Genomic DNA, 13338 nt, shown 5'->3' with positions numbered 1-13338 from the left:
CTGTTCCCTCCAGGACTCTGGACTTTAGGTTTTACCTCACTTCCTTGCTCACATGATTTTAGGGAAACTGGCCTCAGTTTCCCCAAAACTCTGGGTGTGAGATTCCTCCTTGCAGGATCCGTGTAGGCCAGCCCCAACCCAGGTTACACCCTAGAAAGAAATCTTTCCCTGGATTGGAGATAGTATAGTGGGAAAGGCGCTTGCAGCCCTACCATGCCAAGTTTGGCCCCAGAGAGAGAGAGAGAGAGAGAGAGAGAGAGAGAGAGAGAGAGAGAGAAGAGAGAGAGAGTAAGGGACAGGGACAGGGACAGGGAGGGGGGAGGAGAGAGAGAGGAGAGGGAGAAAGAGAGAGGAGAGAGGGAGGGAAAGAGAGAGAGAAAGGAGAGAAGGAGAGTGGGGGAGAGAGAGGAAGAGAGAGGAGAGAGGAGAAGAGAGGAGTGAAGAGAGGAGACGAAAGCAAGAGAGGGAGGGAGGGAGAAAGAGAGAGAGAGAGGGAGAGAGAGATTCTTCTATTCATGGCAGAGACCGAAGGAAGGCTGATAGTGTTCTGACCTGCTTTCTCAGGCACGGCCCGGGGTGTGAGGGCTGGGTCCCCAAGGGCTGGGCTCAGCCACCCTCCCCCAAAGGTCCATAAGCCCCAGAGGAAAGCCCTCCTGCGGGCTCCCAAGAGGAAAGGGGATCCTGGAATAGGCGGGAGGGGCAGGAAGGGCGGCTGAGGCGGGCAGGCAGCTGGTCTGCCTGACACCCGAACCTCCATCTCAGCCCACAGTGAATGCTCCGCTCGAGCCTAAAAAGGCAAAAGCTGTGAGTCAGTTGTTGCCCGGCTTCCTGTTCTTGGCCGGCCAGATTCCTGCCAAATTCCTCCTCCTCCTCTTCCTCGCCCCCTCATTCTCCTCTCCACACTCACCTCCGCCGCTGGTCTCCAAGTGCCCTCAGCACATGGGCAGCCCTCTTGTTCCGGAGTAGATTGTCGCCAGCCCTGTGGCACAGGCACGCAGCACCCCCGAACCAGGACTCTGAGTCAGAATCCTGCCTGCTCCCTCCTTTTTCCCCTCCCCCCAGAAGTGGGACCCCTCTCTCCATGCATGCCTCACATGTGAGCGTCAGGCCGGGGGGGCGGGGTGCAAGAAGCCAGAGAGGTGGGCAAACTGGCCCCTGGGAGGGGAAGGAACCCTCTGGGCCTGGGGGTAAGGGGGAGCCTGGAACCCCACTCCTCACACGCACACCAGCTGCCTTGATACTGAGAAAAATGACTTAGCCCTGATGTCCCCAGGGAACAAATGTCCCAGGAGGCTGAAGAAGCTGGGAAGAGGCAGGAAGTGAACAGACCCATGGACCAGCCAGCGGCTCGTAACCATCACGCACCCAAGAGTGTCCAGGACACAGTGCTGAGCCCCTACCCTGTTCCGGGGTGGGGTGTGGCAGTCTGTGCACCCCAGCGGGGAGGGCTCAGCTCATGGGCCCAGCCCTCCCTTTGCTCTTGGCTCTTCTCATTTTCCTTAAAACCCTGAGACCTCCCAGGGCTACCCTGTCCCTCCACCCCCAGGTCTCAGACATGGGCGCAGGTCCCTGGTGTCAAAGGAGAGGGTGAACGGAAAAGGACCAGGAGTTCAGCCCATGGCACCTCTCCTCGGGCTCTGCCCTGGGTCCCAGAGGGAACTGGGAACTCCCACAGCCCTCCCACCCCCACCAGGGTGGGCAGGGCCAGCCTTGCCCGCTAGGGTTTCTCCTCCTGGGCAAAATGAAAGTGATGGTTTTGTGACTTTCAGTTCTGGGGAGTTACACCAAGTCTGAGCTTCTAGGGGAGGCCACTCCCAGAATAGGGAGCCCAGAAAAGCTCAAGCTTCCCAAAGTCTTGGGGTGCCCTCTAGGGGCCTGTCTTCCTCAATTCAAGTGCTCTTCCTGCATTCAGGACAGCCTGTTTCCTCATTCATTCATTCATTCATTCATTTACTCAGCCATTCACTTATTCATTCAGCAAAGGCTGGAGCCTCCTTTTGCTCAGCCCCTACTAGGCATGAGGTCCCCCGGGAATGATCTGGACTCAGTTTCCTTCAGTTAGCATGTGAGGACCAATGTCCGCTACTCTGACTTCCTTCTACTCACTAAAGACACATATAGAGGCCCAGGCTCACTGCGGGAGCCCAGCAGCTGCTGCCCTCCTGTGCTTCACTAGCTCCCTGGCCCTGCTGGGAGGTCCCCCCCTCACCCCGGTCTCAGTCCCTCTTGAACTTCCAGAGGTGCCCCGTGATACTCAGGAAAGAATGCTGGAACCAGGGGTGGAATCTGCACAATGGGCTGGCTCTTCAGGGGGCCATGGCCCGGGGGAGTGTCTGAGGCGAGGTGTGGAGAGGCCTGGCTGGACCCAGTGGGACCATGCTGTGAGCATCCGTCCAACCCCCGTGACCTCGCCACCTGGAGCTGCAGGAAGATTGCTGCGTTGCTGCCGGTGCACCCTAACGGGAATGACCTGCCCAGATGTGCAGCCTAGTGGAGCTCCAGAGGTGGCCCCCGTCCCAGCCTGCCCTGTGGCTTCTGGAGGTTTCCAGGACAGTGACTCACTGGCTCTAAGTTATCGCTGACTCATGAGAAGGACACAGCTTTGGAGGGAGTGGAGGGGCAGTGGTTTTGTGTACCAAAAGCAGACACATGAGCATTGCTAAAAAATTAGTCAATCAGAAAGAATTTCTTGTCTAACCCGAGGGTTTCCTGGATCCATCTCTTTGAGAGCAAGGCCAGGAGCAGGATGTGGAGTAGGGTAGGGGTTGGAGGGAAGAGATGGTCTTGAAACAGGGGGGAGAATGCCTGAGCCCCTCTCAGTACCCTCGGTAACAGAGGAAATCCCTGCTCCGTTGACCACTGTGACGCCAGGGATGTAGATGGCCTGGATGCCTTCAACCATGTGCATGGTGGCTGCGCCCCCTAGTGCCGGCCTCTTCCCTTACCATCTGTCACAAGCTCTAAGGTCCTTAGTTTTTCCCTGGGATGCTGGGAGTGAAAGTTCTGAGGGAGGGGGGGAGGTAGGGAGAGAGGGAAGGAGGGAGAGAGGAAGAGAGAGAGAGACAGAGAGAAAGAGGAGAGGGAGGGAAGGAGGGAAGGAGAGAGAGAGGGAGGGAGGGAAGGAGGGAAGGAGAGAGAGAGGGAGGGAGGGAGGGAGGGAGGGAGAAAGAGAGAGGAAGCACCACTATACTAGGTGTGATCACCAAAATACAAAAACAAACAACCACCCCCCCCCCAACACACAATAACTCAAACCTCCAAACGGTCCAGAGATCACTCAGGATGGAAGCGCATGCTTAGTGTGAAGGATCCCTGGGCTTAACCTCTGGCACCACTAGAGCACTCAAGACTGAGTCAGGAGTAGGCCCCGAGCACCACAGGTATGGCCCCCAAACCAAAAACTAAACAAGCCAAAACATTTAGAGCCCCTGGGACTCAGTTTCCTCTTGTGGCTCAAAACCCTTCAAGCCAAGGCTCTCCCATCCCAGGCGCAAAGGTAGAGTCTGAAGGCAGGGGAGTACAGAGTTGCCGGGAAGCAATGGACCCAGTCCTGGACATGCTCCCACTGGCCAGTGGTGCAAACCCTTCAGGAGGGGCAGGTCAGAGAGGACACAAAAGGAATGAGAACTGCTGCCCCAGAGAAGTAGTCCCAGAAGTCCTGCCCTCCCCACTCTCGCCCCCAGAGAGCACATGACTCACTTGACTGGAATGTTCTTCTCCGGCTGGAAGTTGAAGTCCGGAGGCTATTGGCTCTTTGTAGAGCTGTGTTGGAAAAAGCGGAAGAGGCAGGAAGATGGAGAGGGAAAAGATTGTGTCAATATGCAGAATAAATAAGATCTTTCCCCCCATGACCCCTTTATAAAAGTAAATCAACAAATGATCACAAGCCCCTTACTTCTGGCAGACTGCACTTTGGTGTTGTCATAACACCCCCACATTCTTATCCATTCATCCGACCATCTGCCTACCCACCCATCCACCATCCTTCCATTCATCTATCCATTCACCCACCCATCTACCTCTCCATCTCCCCATTCACTTATCCATCCACCAGCCTTCCATTCATCTATCCGTTCACCCACCCATCCATCTTTCCATCTACCCATTCACTCATCCATCCACCCACTCAACCATCCACCCACTGAACCATTCATCAAATATTTAGTGAGACTATATGAGACAAACATTACTGTATTTCAGTAAATGCTTCAAGTTAGGAGCCATTAACCACACTCATCTCTCCTCAGTAAGCAGATACACATGTCTTGTTTCTATGCATACATGTGCACCCATCACACAGACACACATACGCATTTATTTTCAGGGGAGCACATGTTCAAAGACTAGTCTTTCATCAAGGTCCCAAGTATATCATCAACAGAGCTGCTCTCTCGGAAACCCAGAAGCTTCTGAGAGCTCTGCTCTTGTTCTCTTCTGCTCAGAGCATCCCAAGGCTTCGGGGAAGCAGTTCTAACTGAGCCTCTGGGCAAGTCACCACCCTAATCTCTCTTCTTGGCTTGGTTCTAATAGAGCCACATGTTCAGAAGGCTGGAAACAGTACACAGGAGACCCTCTGCCCAGCGGGGCTTTGAGAATTAGCTGAGCATCATGCACACCCCAGGCAAAAAGAAATCAGGTGTTGGCCATGAGGGCATGAGAGTAGATGGTGCGTGATGGTCTCCTCCTTGTGCAAGGCCCTCACGTCAGTCTCGGGCTGTGAGCCTGTGAGTGCCTGAGAGCTGGGGAAGGAGAAAGGGACGGATGCTCACGCGGAGGGACCTGGGGGCTTGCAGAGAGCGTGAGCCCATGAGGTGATCAGGTGTGGAAGACGAGGAGGGAAAGTCTGCAGACCCCGAGTGGATCCAGCCTCCCTTCTTGCTGTGAAAAGTCCTGGGTCTGTTCCCAGTCAGTGCTTGGAGCTGTGGAGCTGGGCGGGGAGGGGAAGCCCTTACCACCCAGGTGTCAACGCAGAGGCTGTCTTTCCCTAGGACAAGGTCCACAACTCCCTCGAGCCTGGTCCTCACCCACTAACCCCATTTGGAGCTGCTCCCCTCTGTGGCCTTCCGCAGGCTTCCTCCCATGTCTGAGGCCCTGGGCCTGCCCGTGGGAAAATGTTCTCATGGCTACAGGCTCCATACAATGGGTCGAAAGGATCCACACCAGTAATTTCAAGCAATACAAAACACAGCTGGTTCTCTTCTTTTGAACTTGTATTTTATTTCTTTCTGTTCATCTTACGGGGGCACGTTTGGAACTCTTGGTCCATGACCCACTCGAAGCCAGGGGGCAGCACCCTGCCATCTGGTGCAGAAGATGTCATTTTATGGGCACAGACCAGAACCAGAAATGCCCTCCACCGGGAGGTCTGGAGGCAGGGGACCCTCCTGACTCTAACTGGTCCGTGCCCGGGAGTGCATAGCACCACATCCACATGCCTGGTTGTGTGTCTCACTGCTAGACCCCCAGACAGGACACTGGAGGCTACTGTCCTGTGAGTGTGAGCTGGGGCCTCCCTGACAGCAGGCCCTGGGCACCACTCACACCAAGCACAGGCACCTGGGCCCACTGAGCTGCGCCTCTGAAGGTTGGCAGCCAGGAATTTGCCACTTCAACGAGATGTTTCCAATCCTTTAGTGAAAAGAAGTGTCTTAGGGGAGCACTCCCTATTGTTTGCCAGGGACTCATAAGCACCCAACTGAAGTTTGGCACTAGATCAACTTGGGGCAAGGGGCAGGGGGATGGACTGTGGTAAACAGCACACCATGTTAAAGAAGTCTGGGAGGTGATGGAGAGGTTTTGGGGTTCTTGATGCGATGATGTGGACCCAGAGTCTACTTAAAAAAATATGTGTGGCAAAATATGGGCATTAACACATTCTCACTGTTGTGCAACCATCACTACTATTTCTCCCCAGGGCTGTTCCTCACCCTACATAGAAGTTAGTGTCCATTAAACAATGTCTCCCCATCTGCTCCCCCTACTGCAGCCACCATCCTGCTTTCTGTCCCCTGGATACTGACACTATATACCCAACTTGTTTAATTTATCAGGATACCTTCAAGGTACATTCATGTTACCGCCAGTGCCGGAATGTCCTTCCCTTTTAAAGAAGCATGCCATTCCACTGTATGCTTAGGTTGTGGATAAGCTGTATTTATCCGTTCACCAGCTAACGGGCAATGCTATGGTTTGCTCTTTTGTGCCAATGGCTCAGAAAGCTGCAAATAGAGGCATACAGAGCAAGGTTCTTCCCAAAGCAACATTCCAGCCTTGTCTGGTGTTTCTTCTGCTCAGAAACAGACAGAACTTATGAGCAGGTGAGAACTGGAACTGATGAGAGCTTATCCCACACAGCGTGACATTAGCCCTACATGATCTGCTGAGGGGATGGATCGAGCACAACCAGACACACAAAACACACTTCTCAGACAGTGCAGAGTAAACTGATGATGTGGTCTACCTGGTAACAAGCAAGATCCTGAGACAACTTATAAGAAGATTGCTTGAAGTTGCCATGAAGAGCTAAAGCAATTCTTGAGGTAAAAAAGACGGGAGGCATCACCTCCCACAACTTCAAACTATACTACAAAGTGGTAATAATTAAAACAACATGGTATTGGAACAAAGACAGATCCACAGACCAAAGACAGATCCACACACCCTCAAATATATGATCATCCAATCTTTTATAAGGAAGCAAGAAATATAAAGTGGGCAAGGAAAGCCTCTTTAACAAATGATGCTGGCAAAACTGGACAACTACATGCAAAAAAATGGCTCAGACCTCTACCTAACATCATGCACAAAAGTCAGATCAAAACGGATTAAAGACCTCAAGGTCAGACTAAAATCCACAAGGCACATTGAAGAAAAGGTCATCAAAACCCTCCACAACATTGAAGCTAAAGGTATCTTCAAAGATAAAATGCCACTGACCAAGCAAGTGGAAACAGAGATAAACAAATGGGACTATGTAAAACTAAGAAACTTTTATACCTCAAAAGAAACAGTGACCAGAATACAAAGACAGTCTACAGAATGGGAAAAGATATTTACCCAATACTCATCTGATAAGGGGTTAGTATCCAAAAGTAACAACAAAATTAGGGCCCTGCTAGGGATAGGGAAGACTAATCTGGCCTGAGCACTGTAGTCTGAGATTGAGATGACCGCAGGAGAGCAATTCTATAAACTTAATGTATCTCTTGCTGTGTCCATACAAAATGATTAATATTATGAATGTTTATATGTTTGTTGGACAAGGAGAGGAGAAACACACCCATGGGATTCCACTCTTGGGTGGGTCGTCCTGCTGAATGAGAATCTGTCCTAGAAGAAGCTTCCCCTGAGGGAAAGACTTTACCTGTTGATTGTATGACCCCAACCCCTCATGCTTTGGGGATTTAACAAATCCCCAAAGGCTGTAACAGGGGGTTAGGGAATCCAGAGCCAGAAGGAGATGGAAGTAAGATTGAGAAGGAGAAGGAAGGGAGATCCAGAAAGAGAGTGAAGTAGCATGGGGGAGGAAGAAGCAGGAGGAGAATCAGAGGAGAATGGAGATGGGAATGGAATAAACTGCAACTGACACCAACTAGCCTGGCCCCCATTTCCTTCCTTTGCCTGCCCATCACCATTGACCTCCCCGGGGTGGGGGAAGCAGCGTGAGACTACCGAATGCAGGTGGCGGGGAGAGAGAAAGCCGCTGCGAGGTCCCTTCATATTTTATTCTTTAGTAAATACACAACTTACTACCTGTATTGCAAGCCATAACATCCCAAAGGAGAGAGAGTAAAAGGAACTGTGCCTGCCAAGAGGGTGGCGGGAGGGTTACTGGGAACATTGGTGGTGGAGAATGGGCACTAGTGGAGGGATGGGTACTTAATCATCGGATGACTGAAACATAATCACGAAAGTTTGTAAGTCTGTAACTATCTCACAGTGGTTCTTTAAAAAATAAAAATAAATAAAAATGTAAAAGATTAAAAAAAAATAAGATTGCTTGAAAGCCACACAGTTCATCCACTGTTCTCTGTGTCATACCTGACTGTGAAATTACATGGAACCATTTGAAAATAAAGGCACTGGCCACACCATCTTATTCTCTCAATCCAGCCCTAGATCCGGGGAGTCATGCCCTTTCCTGACAGTCAGAATTCTGCAGCCCGCCCCCTCCCCCAGCTTCAGGAAGTCCACAGCTGTGTGTTCTGAAGTGTTTGCATCAAGAGCAAACACACCTCATAAAACCCAGCCATTTCACTTCTTGCTATCTATCCCAAAGGCCCCCAAACACTATTCAGAAATGACATTTGTACTCCTATATTCATTGCAACACTATGCACAACAGCCAAAAAAAAAAAACCAACTGGAAACAACTAAGAACAGATGACTAAAAAAGAAAACAAAAACAAACAAACAAACAAACAAAACCCCAAAACTATGCTCTATACACAATGGAATACTACTCAACTTTAAGACAAGATCAAATCATGCAATTTGCTGCTATATGGATGGATCTGGAGAGTATCATGCTAAGTGAAGTTAATCAGGAGGGGAGGGACAGGGCCCAGAGTGATAGTACAGTGGGTAGGGTGCTTGCCTTCCCCATAGCTGACCTGAATTTGATCCCTGGCATCCCATATGGTCTCCCAAGACTACCAAGAGTGACCCCTGGGCATAAGGCTAGGAGTAAGCATTGCCAGGTGTGGCCCCAAGAACAAAAAATGGAGTGAGACAGACACAGAATGATCTCTCTTATGTGTGGCATATTAAAAAAAAACAAACACTCAAGGTCAGTCAGTAGCCAGCAGGCGGCAGATCTGAGTTCATTGCACATGCTAAGCCTTGCCTGTCAGCACGGCAAGTGAGTGCTACAGAAGCATTTCTATGATATTTTCCCTTAAAATATTTTTTTTCCAGCTGGTTTATAGGGGTTTTGTTCTTTGAGACACGGCCTTACCACACCCCATGCATGGTTGTGCTGCTGAAACCTTCGGTTTAGATTCTAGCCAGGGGTGCACAACTTTAGCCGCAGAGTTTGCACACATGCTTGCCGTGGGTCACTCCTTTTCTAGTCCTGGCACTCAAGAGCATTTGGGTTGTTCGGGTGCTTGCCAGGGTCGGGTGCTCACATGCATGCTCACTGCAGCTCTGATTGTGTGTGTGTGTGTGGAGAGAGAGAGAGAGAGAGAGAGAGAGAGAGAGAGAGAGAGAGAGAGAGAGAGAGAGAGAGAGAGAGAAACTGGCCTCAGTGGTGTGTACACATATTTAGTTGTGTCTAAGAGGGTCACAGGGGCCAGTGGATATCACTAGTGTGTGGTGTCACACACCTGGCCATGCCCTCTTCTGGGGCCCAAATTGTCCTGATAAAAAGATCAGGATTCCATGGGGCCGACCCGGGTTCAAATCCCAGCATCCCATATGGTCCCCTGAGCACCGCCAGGGGTGATTCCTGAGTGCATGAGCCAGGAGTAACCCCTGTGCATTGCTGGGTGTGACCCAAAAAAAAAAAAAAAAAGATCAGGATTCCAGGCTCTCAATCCTGGTCTTCCTGGGAAACCATCTCTGGTGGAAATTCCACTCTCAGCCACCAGAGGGCGGTGCAGGACAAGTTGGGCGCTGACTGACAGCCGCTCTAAAGCGAAATGGTCCCTAAAGGGGCAAGTAACTGAATCCAAACACTCAAATCTATTTAAACAAGCTGAACTGCTAAAGACAACAGTCTTTCCTGGTGTGGAGGCACGGAGCAGCAAGACACCGTGCCTAAGAGCTACAAGACCTCAGGAAAGCACTCAGCCCATCTGTTTACCCACGGCTGGAGCCAGGATGGGCTGGCACAGGTGTGCAGTGAAATGCATTCATTAATATTGCCTAGGCAGAGACGGAGTGCGGTCCCCAAGTCCTGAGCGAGGGGAATGGCTCAGTGCTGCCCAGGGCGTTGCTCCAATAGCAGCTGAGCTCACTGGCCTGGGCTTGCCCATGCAAGGACTGTAGTTGGGGGGCAGGAGGTGACGGGGCGGGGGAAGAGAGGGAGAAGCTCACAGAGGAAGCAGGAGGAGGGCTCGGGGTCGCCTATCTCTGTCTGCCCATGACATTCACCCTGTGCCCTGTCCCCACGGGGGGTCCCAAAGCTTCCCTCGGAGGTGGCCAGGCCGGGTCTCTGCGCCCAGGCTCTGCTCACCGTGCATGGCTTTGGAATCCTCAGGGCCCGGAGGGGACAAAGCCTTGCCGGGGGTCTCCCTCGGGGAGCTGTGCCGGGGGAGGGTGTCCGGTGGGGGTGTGGGCTCCAGCTGCCGGCGTTCCTGCTCAGAGGCTTCCTCACTGGAGGCCAGGCTGCCGCCGCCAGACTCAGACTCGGAGCTGCAAGAGGGAAGGAAGCGGCTGAGCATGGGGTCCCGCCCCTGCCCTGACCCACCCCTTCCGCAGCCGCCCCTGCGCGCGCCATCTGGCCTCCTGCACACCCAGGGGCTTCCGGGCAAGGGTCTGCATGACTTTCCTCTGAACCCAGAGCCCAGTCTTAGCTTTGGGGTCCCAGCCCACCCCCGCACTCATAACAGGTCCCACGCCTGTGGCTTCAGCTGCAATCACACTTGGACAGGGGGGTCTTTCGAAAGCTAAGTTATGAGGCTGGGACTCCGACCAATGGGACTCATGTCCTGACAAGGAGGGGACATGTGGGCACAGAGTGCACTGTAGGATGGCAATGCGGGAGCTTGCAGCTGGCCTCTGACAAGCCCGGGAGCCATCCATGCCTGGGCCAGAGCCTTCTCTCCTCTCGCCTGGATAGGAACCGCCCTGCCCTCCTAGCCCCCCTCCCTCCTGCTGTCTGCAGGGAGGCAAGGCCGGGTGTCCAGGCAGTGGGGCGGCCACGGTGGCTCCTGTTGGCTCCCCAGCCACCAGCCAGGCAGGTTCTAGATGCAGAACCCTGTTGGCCCCAACACAAGAGCCCACTGACAGCTGATGAACTGCCCTACCAGCCCAGGGGTGGGCCAGTGGCGGCTCTTGGAAGTAAGTGACCGTTGGGGCGGTGTGTTCCTAGCATGATGCTGGGAACAGGGTACAGGGACAGAGGCCACCCAGAAGCTGCTGACGAGTCTCTATCATGCCCCTCCCCCTGAACGCAGATGGTCTCTCCCCCAGTAACTATGTGCTGGTGGCTGTCTGTCCACCTGCTTGAACGTGTGCCGTGCGGGAGAAAGGCCTTTGTCTCGTGTGGGTCACTGCCGTGTACCGGGCGTTTCACCCATCACGAGGACTCAGTGCCTAGTGCTGACGGGCCTTAATGGACAGTGAGCCTGGGGAGTCGAGTGCCCGCGCGCCACTGTGATGTGATACGGACGGTGGAGGGTGCTCGGAGAAATGCTCCTCCAGAGCAGCGGGGCTTCCTCTGGCATCTCCCTCCCCAGGCACTGCCACCTCACTCCTCACTGGGGCAGGCGACACCCAGCAGCCCTCACTGTGGCCCCGGCTGCAGGGACCCGGTGGGGCCAGCACCTTCCCTCCTGGGAGCAAGGAGCGGCTGTCCCCCACTGCTGAGCATCCCCTGGTCCAGACGTTTTACGTACGTGTGAGTGCGCTGAGCTGATGTGTGGGGCAGGGGGGCAGGGGCCACGATTCTCCCCATTTCGCAGAGGAGACCAGGGCCCAGAGAGGCGTCCCCGATAGGCCAGAGCCCCGAACACTGCCGACTGGGCATACCTGCTGTCATCGCTGGTGACCAGGACATACACAGCCATCACGTCCTGCCCCGCCACGCCCTCCCCGGGGCTGATCCTCACGGAGGTCCACTCGGAGGCGGGTGGAGAGGTGACCCCAACTTCCTCATCATCGGGCTCGGGCTCGGAGACGCTCTTGGGCTTCTTGGGGGAGGTCGGCTGATCTGCTGAGAGAAGAGGGTCTCGAGAGACGGCGGGAAGGAGCAGCCCTGCGGGTGGTCCAGCACCTGGGCAGCAGCTGGGTCAGCTCAGGCTCGTCCTCTGTGTGCCTACTGGGGGGCCTCCCTGGATCCTCCGGCATGAAGGGCCCAGCTGTGGTGTGAAGGGCAGGAACACACACATTCTCCCCTCCAGCCCCAAAGGAGGGGTCTGAGATGTCCAGATGGCCCCCACCTCAGCTCCAACAGCCTCTGAAGCCAAAGGCGCCCTGTCTGTCTGTCTGTCTGACAGGCCAGGAAGAGCTTTGTGGGTCTCATTTGGCTTGATGAATCTGTAGCCATTGGCCTGGGGTGAGCCAATCTCCCCATCTCCATCAGTAGCGATCCTATAGACCTTCGGGACCACCAGCCCAGGGCCCCGCGCCTTCCAGCTATCTCTTTCTCTGGTGTCTGTTGCTGGTTTCACTTGACCCCTGACCTCCCGGCACTGGAAGGCTCCGGCCCTGGTGAGATCTTTGAACCCTTCTCGCCTGGCCTCGGGGCTTTTCAAGCTTCGACCCCCTGACACTGCCGACTTGTGTTTCTATCTCAAACCCCACGTTCCTCCCGAATCTGGACTGGCTTGGAACCCACCTTGCTCACCCACTGCCACGAGGATGTCAGACACGTCAAACTCAGTTCCAGATTGACCGCTGGCCTCCTCCTCTCTCCGTCCTGCCTCCCACGCAGCCTTCCGGGATTGGGGTGGGGGGGGCAGGGGGTGGACATGCCACATATGCTCAGGGCACCCTTGGCTTCCCTTGTTCTTTCTGTCTCAATTCATCACCAGCTCAACTATGCTCAATTGGCTTGACCTTCAAGCTAGGTCATCCCCCACCATCTTCTTCGCCACCCCCCTGGCCCCTGAACCCATCTGGATTACAGACGGGCTCCCCGTGGCCTTCCTGCCATGCCCACTGCCCCTACTCCCCTGGCAGAATTAGTGATTCACGTAGAGTGGAAACAGTCAGGCCCCCTCTGCTCAGCGTCCCCACCTGGTCCTGGGGCTGCCCGGCTGCTCCGACCCTGTGACCTTTCACCTTTCTCTTTCCCTCCCAGCTCCTAGCACACCCCACTCAAAGCACAAGCACTGCTCTTTCAAGCTCTTCTTGGGAGCAGAGACGCCTTCGGAGGCCTTTGGCCAGGGGTCACCTTCTCAGCGAGTGTCACCCCTCCCCCACCCCAGCATCCCTCCATTTACTTTTATTCATAGCATCTCTCTAAATTTGATAACCCCATGCTTCGTCCTTTTGTTGAATATCTCTCTTCTGTGAATAACATGCAAGTAGTGAATGGCACAGGGTGGTGGGGTGGTGGGTGGGGATTGGGCTCGAGGACAGCTCCAGGCTCTGTGTTCAGGATGACCCCTATCGTCCTCAGGAGACCATAGGTGATGCTGGGGCTGGAATGGGCTGGGCCACATGCAAAGC

The 13338-nt window shown here is 54.0% G+C and overlaps 1 protein-coding gene across 1 annotated transcript in view; it reads right to left on the bottom strand.

Annotated features, from left to right (window-relative positions):
- Positions 1-12012, bottom strand: part of LOC101554674 (F-actin-monooxygenase MICAL2) — a 78769-nt gene extending 66757 nt beyond the window's left edge. Inside the window, exons 1-4 of the mRNA XM_055143659.1 lie at positions 11985-12012; positions 11695-11875; positions 10178-10356; positions 3700-3762 (exon numbers count right to left, since the gene is read on the bottom strand). Of these exons, the coding sequence (XP_054999634.1) occupies positions 3700-3762; positions 10178-10356; positions 11695-11875; positions 11985-12012 (451 nt within the window). The remainder of the gene's footprint in view (positions 1-3699; positions 3763-10177; positions 10357-11694; positions 11876-11984) is intronic.
- Between the last annotated feature and the right edge of the window lie 1326 nt (positions 12013-13338).

Source organism: Sorex araneus, chromosome 6 (genome assembly GCF_027595985.1).
Source record: "Sorex araneus isolate mSorAra2 chromosome 6, mSorAra2.pri, whole genome shotgun sequence".
Lineage (NCBI taxonomy): Eukaryota > Metazoa > Chordata > Mammalia > Eulipotyphla > Soricidae > Sorex > Sorex araneus.
The sequence above is the reverse complement of the archived record's forward strand: the minus strand, read 5'-3'. Positions and strand labels throughout refer to the sequence as shown.